The sequence below is a fragment of the Esox lucius genome, chromosome 3, assembly GCF_011004845.1.
Source record: "Esox lucius isolate fEsoLuc1 chromosome 3, fEsoLuc1.pri, whole genome shotgun sequence".
In the NCBI taxonomy this organism is placed as follows: domain Eukaryota; kingdom Metazoa; phylum Chordata; class Actinopteri; order Esociformes; family Esocidae; genus Esox; species Esox lucius.
This window is the reverse complement of record NC_047571.1, coordinates 19,163,808-19,177,900: the sequence shown is the minus strand read 5'-3', so window position 1 is coordinate 19,177,900 and position 14,093 is coordinate 19,163,808. Positions and strand designations below refer to the sequence as shown.

Below are 14,093 nucleotides of genomic sequence, written 5' to 3'. Positions count from 1 at the left end.
ATCTAAGCATGTTTTCAAGATGCCACCTCATTTCATTATTTTTTTTGGGTGATAATAGCCTAAACTGAGGGACAACTTTTATTTCTTTCAGGTTAATTTCTCAGCTCTACCAAAAAGCAAATCAATTACAAAACCATTGGATTGGTCTCTGTCAGTGAACTACTAGCTACTTGTCAATAATATGTATTACATCTGTAAAAAGTAGGAAATACCTCCATACGGATATTTTTCTCTTGATATAGAACAACAAAACAACTGCAATTCCTCTCCAATGACTTAAACATTCTCTTAGCCAACTGTATTTATTTGGATTAACAAATAGTTCAAGTTACAGACATTCTTCTGAAATAAATTATGCACCCCCCAAAAAAATGTATTTCAACAGGGCATGAACCTATGATAATCAATGTGTGGCTATGAAGTGCTATCTTTAAAATGTATGCTTCAGAGTATATGAAAGCCCATTCCTAATCTAAAATAAAGTACAGTATTACCCAAAACCTGAAACCAAAAAGGAAACAAAGCAACACAGTTTATTATGGCCCTTCGTATTGTATAGCCAACAATTTAATTACACAAAATATTTTGCTGAAAATAAGTATACTTATTTACAATTAGCCCTGAAGACAATTAGACAAAATCCAGTGTGGAGCATATATTTGTAAGGCTGTTACATAGGCTGCAGAGAGTAGTTTCCTGCCATCACCTTATGTCTAAAAGAACAATTTAAGCCTTGAAATTGTAATATGGGTTAGGCTTGAAGGGGATTGTGATATGGCCAATATGTCATCATGCCTGAATACAGTCTTAGCAATGGTATATTTGCTACACTGCACAAAAATCAGAGGTGCCTTACTGCTATTATAAACTGGTTAGCACTGCATTAAAAACAGTGAAAATATCTTTGTCATAATTTCGGATATAAAACATTTTTGTCCAATCAGCTTCCAAAATAAAAAACGACTCATTTTATGAAATTAGTTATGGTTTTAGCTTTGCTATTATCTGATGTATTACTTTAATTATCAGTAATAACGTTAGAGGTTTTGTGGTTGTCTGTTCCATCATCTGAGCTGTCCAGGGCTGTACTATGACTGGCACTGTCTAAGGCATTGCTTTTGGGGTCTACATTGGTTTTATTGGAGTTGTCGGGGGTGTTTGTGGAATGCAGTTCAACTCGTATGCTGTTGAGCTCCACCAGTCCGTCATGCAGCTGGGACGCCACCTCCCTGATCTTGGCAGCAAACTCTGACTTTGCTCCCTTCTTCAGCTCCTTAGAGTCCTGTGCCACAAAGTAGATGTCCATGGCCACAAACAGGCCAGTGAGCACTCCAGTGGCCATACTGGCAATCTGGACAGCTCGTGCCGCAGTGCTGCCCGCCACATTGGCAATCTGCATTACTCGCATTAGCTCACTGGCATTAACGAGGATAGCCTTCCCAGCCATGGCGCCGTCTTCATAGATGTTGTTGAAACCCGGGAAATCACGGTTGTAGGCATGCTTCTTCATCTTCAGCAGGTCGAACCTACGCAGGCTCTCAATCCCCTGCTTGATGAATAGCATGCACTTGTTGATGTCGCTCATCTTCCCCTGAAAGTCCGTTACAATGGCCTCAACCTTCTTGCGGTCCAGGGAGTCGTTGACTGTGTTGGAGATTCCAGCTCCAGCTGAGGCCAGGCCCCCCGCTGTTGCCACACCCAGCCCCACCGCCGTGACGATCAGGGAGGTCCCTAAAGTGACAGGGGCCAGTGCAAGGCCTACGATGGTACATACACCGCCTAAAGCGCTAGTAGAACCACCAGTGATCTGGACGATTTTGGTCTTCTTGCTGAAGCTGTCGAGGGCATCTGCAATGCTGTTCAGGTCAATGACATGCTTCCACAGGCTCTCTGCTCGCTCTGAGAACAGCTTGTTGAACACACGGATACCTTTCTGCACCTTTACTGCGGTCCCTGCAAACGCCCTGGAAAACGGGTTCATAAACCCATAACAATCAATGCTTACTAAACAGTGTTACTAAACCTGTTCCTCCAGGGACTTTGTCTGTTTTTGTATGTGATGGTCAGGTTTTATAAAATAAATGTGACTGAATGGGTTTGTAAAATAAATATGATTGACACAGTAACATCGAACCACAGCATCACTTACTTGGCCTCCTGTTTTTCCGTCATGACATCATCTTGAGGCATGTCTTCCCACTCTGTAGCAGATGAGACAGGGCATCATTTAGATCTGAGGACTCTGAAGAACACCGTTATGCCAGTACAGAGTATGTCTCACTTACCTGGAGGAAACCAAAACCAGCAATGACAGTAATGTAATCATTTCACATATAAAAATGATTACCCTATCTTCCGCTTGTAGGTATAGGAAACTGGGTTGTAATTGGGTTAAGATAAGAACTATGGTTTACTTAAGGTTGGGGAAAATATGATTCTGCATGGGAATAACGTGTCACCACAAAGACAGTAAACGTGTATGTTGGACTCACGCTCTACAGTGCTCCACCATGCCATCAGGTCATCCATATTCTGCCAAGAGTAAGTTTTCAAAATTAGCTCTTCACCCCACTTTAGAAAGTAACATTCTTCAACATTTATTTTTCTATAAATCAAACTTCAGGGTAGTTAAAGGCCACTGTGAAGGACTATGAATGGGGTACAGATTGACATTATTAATTGTGAAGAACTATGAATGGGGTACAGATTGACATTATTAACTGTGAAGGACTATGAATGGGGTACAGATTAATATTACTAACTGAAGGACTATGAATGGGGTACAGACTGACATTAACTGTGAAGGACTATGAATGGGGTACAGACTGACATTATTAATTGTGAAGGACTATGAATGGGGTACAGACTGACATTAACTGTGAAGGACTATGAATGGGGTACAGACTGACATTATTAATTGTGAAGGACTATGAATGGGGTACAGATTGACATTATTAACTGTGAAGGACTATGAATGGGGTACAGATTGACATTAACAGTGAAGGACAATGAATGTGGTACAGATTGACATTACTAACTGTGAAGGACTATTAATGGGGTACAGATTGACATTAGTAACAGCAACCAACCTGTTTCTCCATCTCTGTGGGATTGACACGGAATTCCTCCAATTGGTCAAATAATGATTTAGTTCCACCTTGATTCTGACACAGGAAGGTGATGAATATGTTACGTATACATTCTACACTACAAAAACATTGGTAATTCTTATGCTTAGATAGGCCAGTTTGTAGCAAAACTGTAATATGCTGTTTAGTGGGCAAGATATTGAGACAATGGTACACTGATTTAAGATCCACAGCCCAAATGTGTGGTTACTTTCAGGTTTCAACAGCTGACAAAGAGAGAAGTTGAATTTGACTTTGAGCTTTTTTTTCTGCTGTTTTGCAGAAGCGGTGCTTCTAAAATCTAGAGCCAAATACAGACTTTGGACATAGAGCAATCTAATATAATCCACAACAAACACAAAACATCTGCCAGGAAAAATGTGCTGCCAGGATTTAGGAGAAAAAGAGAAAAGACCTCCGATCATGAAAGTCATTTTGCAGTCAACCTGAGGAGAGATGGTTTTAAGGTCGGTATACAAAACAGAAGGGTTGAGTCATTTTGCAGTCAACCTGAGGAGAGATGGTTTTAAGGTCAGTATCCAAAACAGAAGGGTTGAGTCATTTTACAGTCAACCTGAGGAGAGATGGTTTTAAGGTCGGTATCCAAAACAGAAGGGTTGAGTCATTTTACAGTCAACCTGAGGAGAGATGGTTTTAAGGTCGGTATCCAAAACAGAAGGGTTGAGTCATTTTGCAGTCAACCTGAGGAGAGATGGTTTTAAGGTCGGTATCCAAAACAGAAGGGTTGAGTCATTTTGCAGTCAACCTGAGGAGAGATGGTTTTAAGGTCAGTATCCAAAACACAATGGTTATGAGTCCCTGGCTGGGAGCAGAGTTACCTCTGTTTCGTCACTATTTATGGTTCCCTGCTGGAGTTCCCCCTTCTTCTGCATGGCTTGACCCTGAAACACATTGGTTACATCAATTAAAACACGTCCCTACAATACTGTAATCTACAATACTATAGAGTTGTTCCCCAAGCCTAATTCATTGTAAATTAAACTCCCACATAAACAAACCTGGAGAAAATGAAATGTACACATCGTGATCTGACATCAAAACATGTATGTACACTTGAAAATACACGTTTTGTATAGCTTGTTTGGTCCAGCAGTGTAAACATCTGGCTCTAGGTGCGCATGTGCTACTGCAATATGGCTTTGAATTTAGACCAATGCTCTTTCAGTTCAAAAACAATGTGCTCTGTGATTCACCACTGTCTCTGTCCATATAAAATCACCAAGAAGCATAAGAGAGACTTGCATGTTACCTTACTCCCAACATTGTGAGGCATGAACGGATTGTGTTTCTTCGTTTTTTTCATCTTGACCTAAGAAACAAAGAGTACCTTGATGCATCGAGACTGTGCATAGTGCCTTTCAGAATCATTGTGAGAAAATCTGAAAATGAGTTTCATTTCATAATGGGATGATAACCATAACAACTGAATCAATACTGTGATACATACATAGCCACAGCAAAGCACAATGGTCTACAGGAAGGAGGTGATGTGATGAAAACAAAGACATACTGCTGTGTTATCAATGGGGTTTACCAACGCCTCCTCTCTGTCCTTGTTCTCCTCGTTTTTCCCAGTGAGGAGACATTCTCCCACTTTAAGGCACTTATCATTAGATTGGTCCTGAAAGAAACCCACAAAACATTTTCAGTCATATAGAATGTCATGCAAAATCATAGTTAGCCTGAATATAGTCACTCTCAACTGTGCATTACTTCACAGACATTAAAGTACTGTCCTGTAGACACAGATCACATTCATCCAAAAAAATTATAATACAGGAAGACAGGTGCAAAACATACCTGATGGTTATCAGTCTCAATCTTTTTCAGTCTAGCAGGTGAGGCTGTAACCTTTAGCTCCTGTATAAAGAGGTGACAATTTTACTGGGGAGATAAGATGAGTGTTAAGGAATTTGTTGGACCAATCTGCTAACCTCTTCAGTGGGTTTGGGGGGAACTGCTGGTGTTTCTGTTTTCTCCTTTCTCTCTTTCAGATTGCTTTTGACCTGACAATGACACACACAAACACTGTTCGTAAAACAGACTGTCTTAGTGAGACAGATGCAAAGTCTGCTGGGAACATGAGGAAGTGCAGAAGCCGAGAGTGGGAACATTTAAAACAAAACATCCTTTGTGTTTGAGAGTGTGTCTCTGGGGGGGAGAACCAAGATGTTTCAACATTATCAAACAAACAGGGTCCTGGAGGATCCTTTAGGGTTCTTCAAATCAAAACAGTGGGGGTGACCATAGAAATAATATTTAAAGAGTTCCTCATAAAACGTTTAGGGGTTCCACGGTTTTTGACTGGAAAGAACCTATAAAGAATCCTCTAATAACCTTCTATGTATAAAGTGAAGGAAAGTAATACAAGAAGCCCAACAAAAATATTAACCTTCTTATCTTCAAAGTGTTTGTCGTAAAAAGTGAGTTTTTCCGCAGAGCCTGATAAGTCTTTCTCCCTCTCTTTGTCCTGCATAATAATTGTATAATGTTATTAATATCATCATCATCATTCACATCCACAAGTGAATTCTTACAGAGTTATAGTTTAGTACTTTTTTTATAAAGTGATAGACTACCTGAGTAAAGGAAGCAAATGGATTCCAAAAAATCTTTCCCAGCATTCCACCCTAAAAGAGAGATAGAGAATTAGCAGTTAATAAAAATAACAAGGATGTAAAAGCAAAAAGGCTAGCCTGTCTCTAACCTTAGGGCTATTTGTAAAAATAGACAAATAAATCTAGTATTGTAAACAAATGTTAAGTATAAATGATGGGCAAGCCTCACCTTTGAAGTCTTATCTGAAAGACTGTCAGCGCTGGCTGAGAGACCACTGTGTGTAGAAAGATCCTGAAAGACAAAAGGTGGAAGATGTGCTTTAAATTTGCCTGTCACTGTTAGTGTGGGATGTGAACAAAATACTACTCCATTACAAGACCGTTGTTGAGTTTTACATAAAGTGAAGTATCATACCTAATGTATACAGGGCTGTAAATAAGTATTTCATCCCCTTGTTTTTTTGTCTCATTCGCTATGTAAGAATTTGTCCCTCTCTTCCATTCAGGGTTTCTTTAATTCAACGCCATTTGTGGGTAATTAAGCATTAACTGGTTTTTATTGGTCCTGCCACAAAATCTCAATTGGGTTGACAACATTGACAATGCTATTCTAAAATCAAAATGTATTTTGCTTTTCAGGATTTTTTATGTGGACATGCTTGTGTATTTTGGATCATTGTCAAAGACCCCGAGCGCATCCTGGCTAATATCCCCTCCCATCTTGGGTCGGAAACAGCAGGGCTCAGGTGGTGGAGGCACTGATTACAGTACAGTAGTGCCACCATCACACAGAGCTTCAGAGGACCATGTTCTTGATTCCTTTGGCAGCCACAGTAGAGTTGCAGAGAGGGGTCTGTCTCAGTTCAGAGGGATTATTCCCAGACCACCACCTTAGAGCTCAGTGATTAGATGCAAGGGCACTTGCATCTATTGTCCCTACATCTGTGGATAAAAGAACATTGCAGCACAGAACATTCCAGAACACAAGCCCCAAGCTTTATAGCATCGATGAGATTCATCCAATGACAATGGTGCCAGACTGCAACTGTCAAATATTGACTTGACACTAAGAGCCCAGCATTGAAATGATGCTTTTCGTTTCCCAAATCCATTTAAAGTAATCCATAGTACTCCTTTACTTGTTACAATACTAATTTCGTACTATGTGACGCAGTACATATTTGGTCATAGTGCTGTAAATCTTAGCAATGTAATACATTTTTAAATAATGAACAAGGAATTGGCAATGATTTATTAGACATTTCAACTGATTTATACACACCAGTGTTTCTAACTTAAGGATACCATGTTAAACATTCTGTGACTGGGAGTTTTACCCAACTCTGAATTTACCCTTGGTATCTCTAGGACCAGCCAGTCCTGTGACTATGTTTGATAAATACAAATCTTCCATTTGATTTTTGAGGTGCGATAGTTTGGAAATATGAATGTATGGCACCTACATTCTAAATTGGATCATATGAAAATTTGGATCATATGAAGAATTGGATTTGAATTTTTTTTATCATGACAGAAACTTGGATGAACAGAAACATTGAATGTGTTCAGAGTTGCTATCTTAGTCAAAACAAATCCCTATTGCTGTGTTGATATCCATCCTAAACAATATTACATACCAGCAGTAAGTAAAGTTTAGAAATGTTTATAATTGCTATTTCTTTTTTACATTTACTCCATTTTCTCCCAAATGTATAATATTTATAAAAAAGGCCTTAAGGCCTTGCTTCATTGCAGAAATTCCCAGCAGACTTAGGTCATGTCGAGATATGTCTTCCGAAGCTTTTCTGATGCCATTCTGGTTTTAATCAAGCTGCTTACGCAACCAGGCAGTCACACCAGAATCCTTACGTAAGAGTAGAAATGCACTCTCCGGACTTCTAACTTCATTAAGCTCATAGGTGACCTGCCGCAATGAGTGATAAGAGCAGCGGTTCCCAAACCACTTTGGTTACTGTACCACCAATTGAAATTTGCTCTGCCCAGAGTACCCCTTAAGTACCCCATAATGTTCATTTTACAAGTAAGCTAATCGTCTCATGAGTCTTCTCAAGTACCTTTGGCAGTAATGCCAAGTTCCCCCAGGGGTCCAAGTACCATTGGTTGGTAACCACTGCTCTAGAGAGCGATGAGGAAAGGTAACCCAATTTGATCACTAACCCGCGCACCAAGACCAACTGTACTGCCTTCTGTGAGACCCCTTGGCTAATCCGAGAGCCTGATTCGAAACCTTATATAATGGGTGATTTTTAAGAAACGTCTGGATTGGTTAACACAAACCTCTGGCAAACTTCCTTGTTTAAAGTAAGACAGATCAATAGAAAGATGAAAATGTTGAGAATTATCCCTAGTCACAAGGTTCAATTTTGGTCAAATATTGTTTACACATTACATTACTAAAGGATAACTTTGTTGTACTTTTCCCCCCATTTGATACATGATGATACATGGTTTATTAACCAAAGGGAACTGTAATCCATGCTTCAGTTATTTATTAAATAGCCAATACAAACTTCTGGTAACTTTAGCTATCTAAAAAAACTGTAAAAAGTAAAATCATAGCATGTAAAATAAAAATGTTCTTGAATGGACCTTAAATTATTTCTTCAAATTACCTAATATCAACTCCATACATATTTTTACACTGATCAGCCATAACATTATGACCACTGACAGGTGAAGTGAATAACACTGATAATGTTATCACGGCGCCTGTCAGTGGGTGGGATATATTAGGCAGCAAGTGAACATTCTCTCCTCAAAGATGTTAGAAGCAGGAAAAATGGGCAAGCGCAAGGATCTGATCGACTTTGACAAGGGCCAAACTGTGATGGCCAGAGGACTGGGTCATAGCATCTCCAAAACTGATGCCCTTGTGGGGTGTTCCCGGTCTGCAGTGGTCAGTACACATCAAAAGTGGTCCAAGCAAGGAACAGCGGTGAACCGGCGACAGGGTCATGGGCGGCCAAGGCTGGGGAGTGAAGGCTGGGCCGTGTGGTCCGATCCAACGGACAAGCTACTGTAGCTCAAATTGCTTAAAATGTTAATGCTGGTACTGATAGAAAGAACACAGAGTGCATCGGTTTGCTGTGTATGGGGCTGTGTAGCGGCAGACCTATCAGGTGCCCATGCTGACCCCTGTCCACTGCAGAAACCGCCTACAATGCGCATGTGAGCATCAGAACCTGACCACGGAGCAATGGAAGAAGGTGCCGTGGTCTGATGAATCACGTTTCATTTTACATCACGTGGATGACCGGGTGTGTGTACCTGGAGACCACATGGCACCAGGATGCACTATGGGAAGGAGGCAAGCCGACAGAGGCAGTGTGATGCTTTGGGCAATGTTCTGCTGGGAAACCTTGGGTCCAGCCCTTCATGTGGATGTTACTTTGATATGTACCACCTACCTGAGCATTGTTGCAGACCATGTGCACCCTTTCATGGCAACGGTGTTCCCTCTTTCAGCAGGATAATGCGCCCTGCCACAAAGCAAAAATGGTTCAGGAATGGTTTGAGGAACACAACAACGAGTTCAGGGTGTTGACTTGGCCTCCAAATTCCCCAGGTCTCAATCCAATCGAGCATCTGTGGGATGTGCTTGAAAAACAGGTCCGATCCATGGAGGCCCCACCTCTCAACTTACAGGACTTAAAGGATCTGCTGCTAACATCTTGGTGCCAAATACCACAGCACACCTTCAGAAGTCTAGTGGAGTCCATGCCTCAATGGGTCAAGGCTGTATTGGCGGGAAAAGGGGGACCTAAACAATATTAGGCAGGTGGTCATAATGTTATGGCTGATCGGTGTGTAATATTTTTTATATTGCTTTAATGATATTGAAAATGCTGTGCATTTTTTTAAAATCACAATGTGTGTTAAAATAAATGCAACAAAACAAGCTTCTATATAGGTGATATTTTTAAAAGAAATCCCATGATGTAGAGTAATGTTTTCTTGACAAAAATAAAAATGTAATATTTATATAATTCAGCAACATATTGCTTAGCAGTCAAATTGCTATTAGGTTCTAATTCAAAGACTAGTACTGGTACTATCGTTTGCTGCCTCCGGCCAGTGTGATTTATATTGTTTCAGCTAGTCGGATGACACATTGTTTCAGTTTCAATTAATCAATATTTTTTCGGTAAGGCTCGGATGTTAATACAATTATACTAAAGGGGCAGTGATAATAAATCAGTAATAACGTGACTAGCTGACCTTTATTGGAACTAGTGGGACACATTTTCTTTGGCGCCTAGATGTAGAGAGGGTGGATGTCTTGTCATTGGTCAACTGGACGGGCTACTTTCCCTGCATCTTGTTTTTATTGGATGGAGCTAGATATGCAGATAATTTAGTTAGCTAGCAAGAAATGGGAATACATTTACTAGATAGCTACTGTACGTGGGACATAATGTTATCCGTTGTAAGCTTCTCTCTTATTTTCATTACAATTAAATATTGTTTCAATCTTCTCGGCAAGGGAGTCAAGTTCCCATTTAGATATCAAGATGCAGATTGAGACCAGGTCGGGCAAAGGATGGTACATCAAGTACTAAATGCAGGGGTGCCAATAATTGTGACGTTTCTAAGAAGAGATTAAGAATGTATTTTATTTTTATTTTTACAAATACTTCAATTAAAGGTATCAAATGTTGTAGCCCTACTTTTAATGAGTACACGTAATATAATCTATGCTATATTCCTAGCATATCAGTATATATTTTTTTTCTTCAAAGCTGAAGAAAGATTTTATTATATGTTGTGGTCTTGCAGTTTTAGCCACTGTTTTATTTGCACATATAATGCGTCAGTATGGATTTGATTCTGTCCCACTGGTCTTTCAGCGCTCAGTGGCTCCCAACCTTTTTCAGTTACTGTATCACTGACAGAATTTTGCTCTGCTTGGAGTACACCTGAAGTACCCCCTCATGTTAATTCCACTAGCATGCCTATGGTGTCATAAGTGTTTTCAAGTACCCCCTGTGGAGAGGCCAAGTACCCCCAGGGGTCCTAGTACCCATGGTTGGGAACCACTGCTCTACACCATATGTCCCTCTGTATCTCTATCTAATAAAGAATAACACGCTAAATAAATCTCTGAAGAAAAGATGGCCCTCCAACTAATAATAATTCTTAATCTACTTTAACTTTCAGGTAGTTGGCTGTAGCCTACTTAACCCATCTCAACTCAATAAAACAATTGTGATTTGCTGATAGATAAAAAATATATACAGCTTTTAAAATCTTAAGGCATTAGCAACGACTGAGCAAAGGAACTCATCCATTGTTTCATAAGGTCTTTGTGAGGAAAGGTGACCTTAACCTTGTATGCTCCTGTGGATTCCTTATGAATGCATTTCTCCATACACACACAGAAGGTGTCAAAAACTCAGTGACACAGCCTATATATGACACCGGGATTTTAAAGCCATATGTACGAATTGAATATCTTATTCACATAAAAAATCCACTATTGCACCAATTATTTATACAGACTACCTCACCCTTTCCGATAAACATAATGTTAACTTTCCCTAGAGTTTACATTTCAGATGGCACTAAAAAACAGTTCTAAAATTCACACCAACATGAAATAAATCCCTTCGAGCAAATTGAGTGCTCCGACACTCACCATCAGGACTGTCTACCAGTGGTTGTTAGTCCGTAAATTTGATTTGGTTTGCCAGCCTGGATTGCCAGTTTCTGATTGTAAAATGAATTGCTGTAGTAGCTGAAATGAAGACTGTGCCAAATAGTATTTCGGTTTGGACTTGCATGTCATAGTCGGCTCAATTATTTTATCTCTTGTTTAAAGTTGGTCTAGCATTAAGCTGTAACCAGTACATACATTCCACTCCCTTGTGTTGTGTACTTCTACCACATGACTGGGAGTGGCGAGGTGGAATTCAATGTCGCATTCACAACCAATGAAATAAGAAAATATCGGCTGCATTTACGACACGTGATTTTTATAGTTAGATATCTGCCAAAAGATAAGCATATGTATTGTTGGGATTGTAAAAAAAAAATGTATCATAGAAAAGCATGAAACAACGTGAAATTAGTTATGTGAACGTACACCCTGTTACGATGACGGACTATTGTTTTGCTTGTACGAATCTAGTTTTACAATTCTGAAGTACAACATTACGATCTGGAGTTCTGGCAGTTTCATCTCATCCTCCCAAAAATCGTAACCGAAACTTTCCAGGAGGAGTGTTAATATAACAAGCATAGGTAATGTAAACAACATGGAATTCAGGTAAACCGGAAATAGGTATTCTGCAAGGATATCCATGTGCGCAACTGTTCTTTAATAGTGCATACGTTTCTGTGTCATTTCCATTTTCACACACATGCGTTTTACTTAATGCCTAAACGCATGATAGCCTACTGGTGTAATGTCGTTATGCAGTCTTAAAAAATAGCTATGGACTTTTATTTTGAGCATGAAAACAGGAATCGCAACGCTGTGGTAGAGCTTTTACGATCTTACACATTTACGCTTGTATTTTCTTACGATCCTAACAATACGTATGCTTAACCTTTTGGCAGATATATACCTGCACAGATTTTCCGCTCAACACCTTCCCTAATTCGCTATAACGTCTACTCTTGGATTTCTTCTGTAACGGTCGAAAAGGCGGTGCTAGTGAGTGGATCTGGGTCCTCCTTTTTTCACAGATCTGGGTGACAGTTTTGCAATGGGCCTCAGGTGCCATTCAAATGTTTTACCCACTGGGCATGTCTGGACCTGTTAAAGGACAAATCCATCTGTAGACACAATTTTCCCCCGTAAATCATAACGATGACTCTTTATGCATGTTTCAGACAGCAGTATTTTAGAAACTTTGTGGCAGGTAAGTTCAACCAGTGACGTCATTAGTGGATTGAGTCCGTTGTTTGATCTAAAAATGAATGAATGGTCCTTTGTTGTAGCTATTGTTTCGCCAATTGCTCGATCTCACTAGTGGCAGCAACATTACATCTTATTCAGATATGTCGAAATACACTCCAAGACTTTAGATAATTAGAAATCATTAGTTTAAACCAACAAAAAGGTCCTGCGGGTTTTCATTCAAATATGTAAATACCACAGACATATTTTTACATTTGGAAACAAAGCAGTTCTGATCAAACCACCATGAACAGGCAGGATCTCTCTCAACCAGTTGTACAAACCAACAACATGAACATCAACAAGCAGGAGTGAGGTGAGCTGAAATCAAACAAGAGACTGTATAGAAACCTTGTAGTTGTCCATCAAATTCCACAGCCTGTCTACCAATGCATATTTCTGTCCCAACCTGGTGTCAATCCATATAACAACTAAATGGGAACTTGACTCTCTGACTGTGGCACCCATCGGGTCTGTGAAAATTATACATTTACTTTGGATCATGTAAAGTTCAGTGTGTATATATAGCAATTAAAGTGATTGACAAATCTTGCTAACTAAACAGCATCTAAATAGCATTTTTAAATGCTGTTTAGTTAGCCAGAAAAAGTTGATTTCCAGAAACATTTTATAATACAATAGGTGAGTGAAGTGCACATTTTTTCAATTTTTTTCGATGTTTGGGAGGTTGGTGCATTATTTTATTGATACCAAGAGTTTGAGCTTTATGCTTGTTTAGAAAGGTTTTTATAAACTACAGCGAAGCTTTGCCCGGGTAGGGCCACAGTGTCGCCAGACCCCCTGTCTCAGTTCCAAGGTCTTACGCTGCTATACTATTGTGCTGGGGGATTCGGTCAATTCTCCTTCCCCATTAAGTTCTCCTTCACTATAAATCGTTGTTGAAATGAGGAATGCATTTTCAGAATTTTCCCAGTCTCCTCCCGTTTTAAACTTTAGGAGGACATGAGGTCCTGGTCCACACCTGCGGAGTACCTGGTTTGGGGGGCCCCTTGCTGTCCCTGTCCTTTCCATCTGGTCATACTTCTGACCTAGTCTAAATTTAAATAGACTCTGGATTTAGCCCACATGCATTTATTAATTATTCCAATTGGACTCTTAATATCTCACCCGGCACAGCCAGAAGAGGACTGGTCACCCCTCTGAGCCTGGGTCCTCTCTAGGTTTCTTCCTAAAATTCGGCCTTAGGGAGTTTTTCCTCGCCACTGAAATTCAACACTACTGTTGTTTGCTACTTGGTGTTTAAAGCTGGGTCTTTCTGTAAAAGCACTTTGTGACAACTGCTGTTGTAAAAAGGGCTTTATAAATACATTTGATTGATGGATGGGGTCTTGGGCTTCCTACCATTTAACCTTTCTTTTTGTAGTGTGCAGTGAATGCTACAGGCAGCAGGCTGAAACTGTTCTTCAAATCAACATGTAGGTCTTTAGCTGTTGTCCAAGTTTC

The 14,093-nt window shown here is 39.9% G+C and overlaps 1 protein-coding gene across 2 annotated transcripts; it reads right to left on the bottom strand.

Annotated features, from left to right (window-relative positions):
• Positions 1 to 286: 286 nt before the first annotated feature.
• apol1 (apolipoprotein L, 1) lies at positions 287 to 11,632 on the bottom strand. 2 transcript variants are annotated; one of them, XM_029118405.2, is made up of 13 exons: positions 11,364 to 11,632; positions 5,937 to 5,999; positions 5,729 to 5,779; positions 5,542 to 5,619; positions 5,084 to 5,155; positions 4,950 to 5,009; positions 4,660 to 4,770; positions 4,399 to 4,458; positions 3,968 to 4,030; positions 3,090 to 3,164; positions 2,493 to 2,532; positions 2,150 to 2,201; positions 287 to 1,964 (listed from the first exon to the last, which is right to left on the bottom strand). In XM_029118405.2, the coding sequence occupies exons 1-13, from the start codon at positions 11,364 to 11,366 to the stop codon at positions 1,019 to 1,021; spliced, it is 1,674 nt and encodes a 557-aa protein (XP_028974238.2). In that variant the 5' UTR covers positions 11,367 to 11,632; the 3' UTR covers positions 287 to 1,018. The 2 variants fall into 2 exon arrangements, with proteins under 2 accessions (XP_028974238.2, XP_028974234.2); XM_029118401.2 differs by lacking the exon at positions 11,364 to 11,632 and adding an exon at positions 9,136 to 9,168.
• Between the last annotated feature and the right edge of the window lie 2,461 nt (positions 11,633 to 14,093).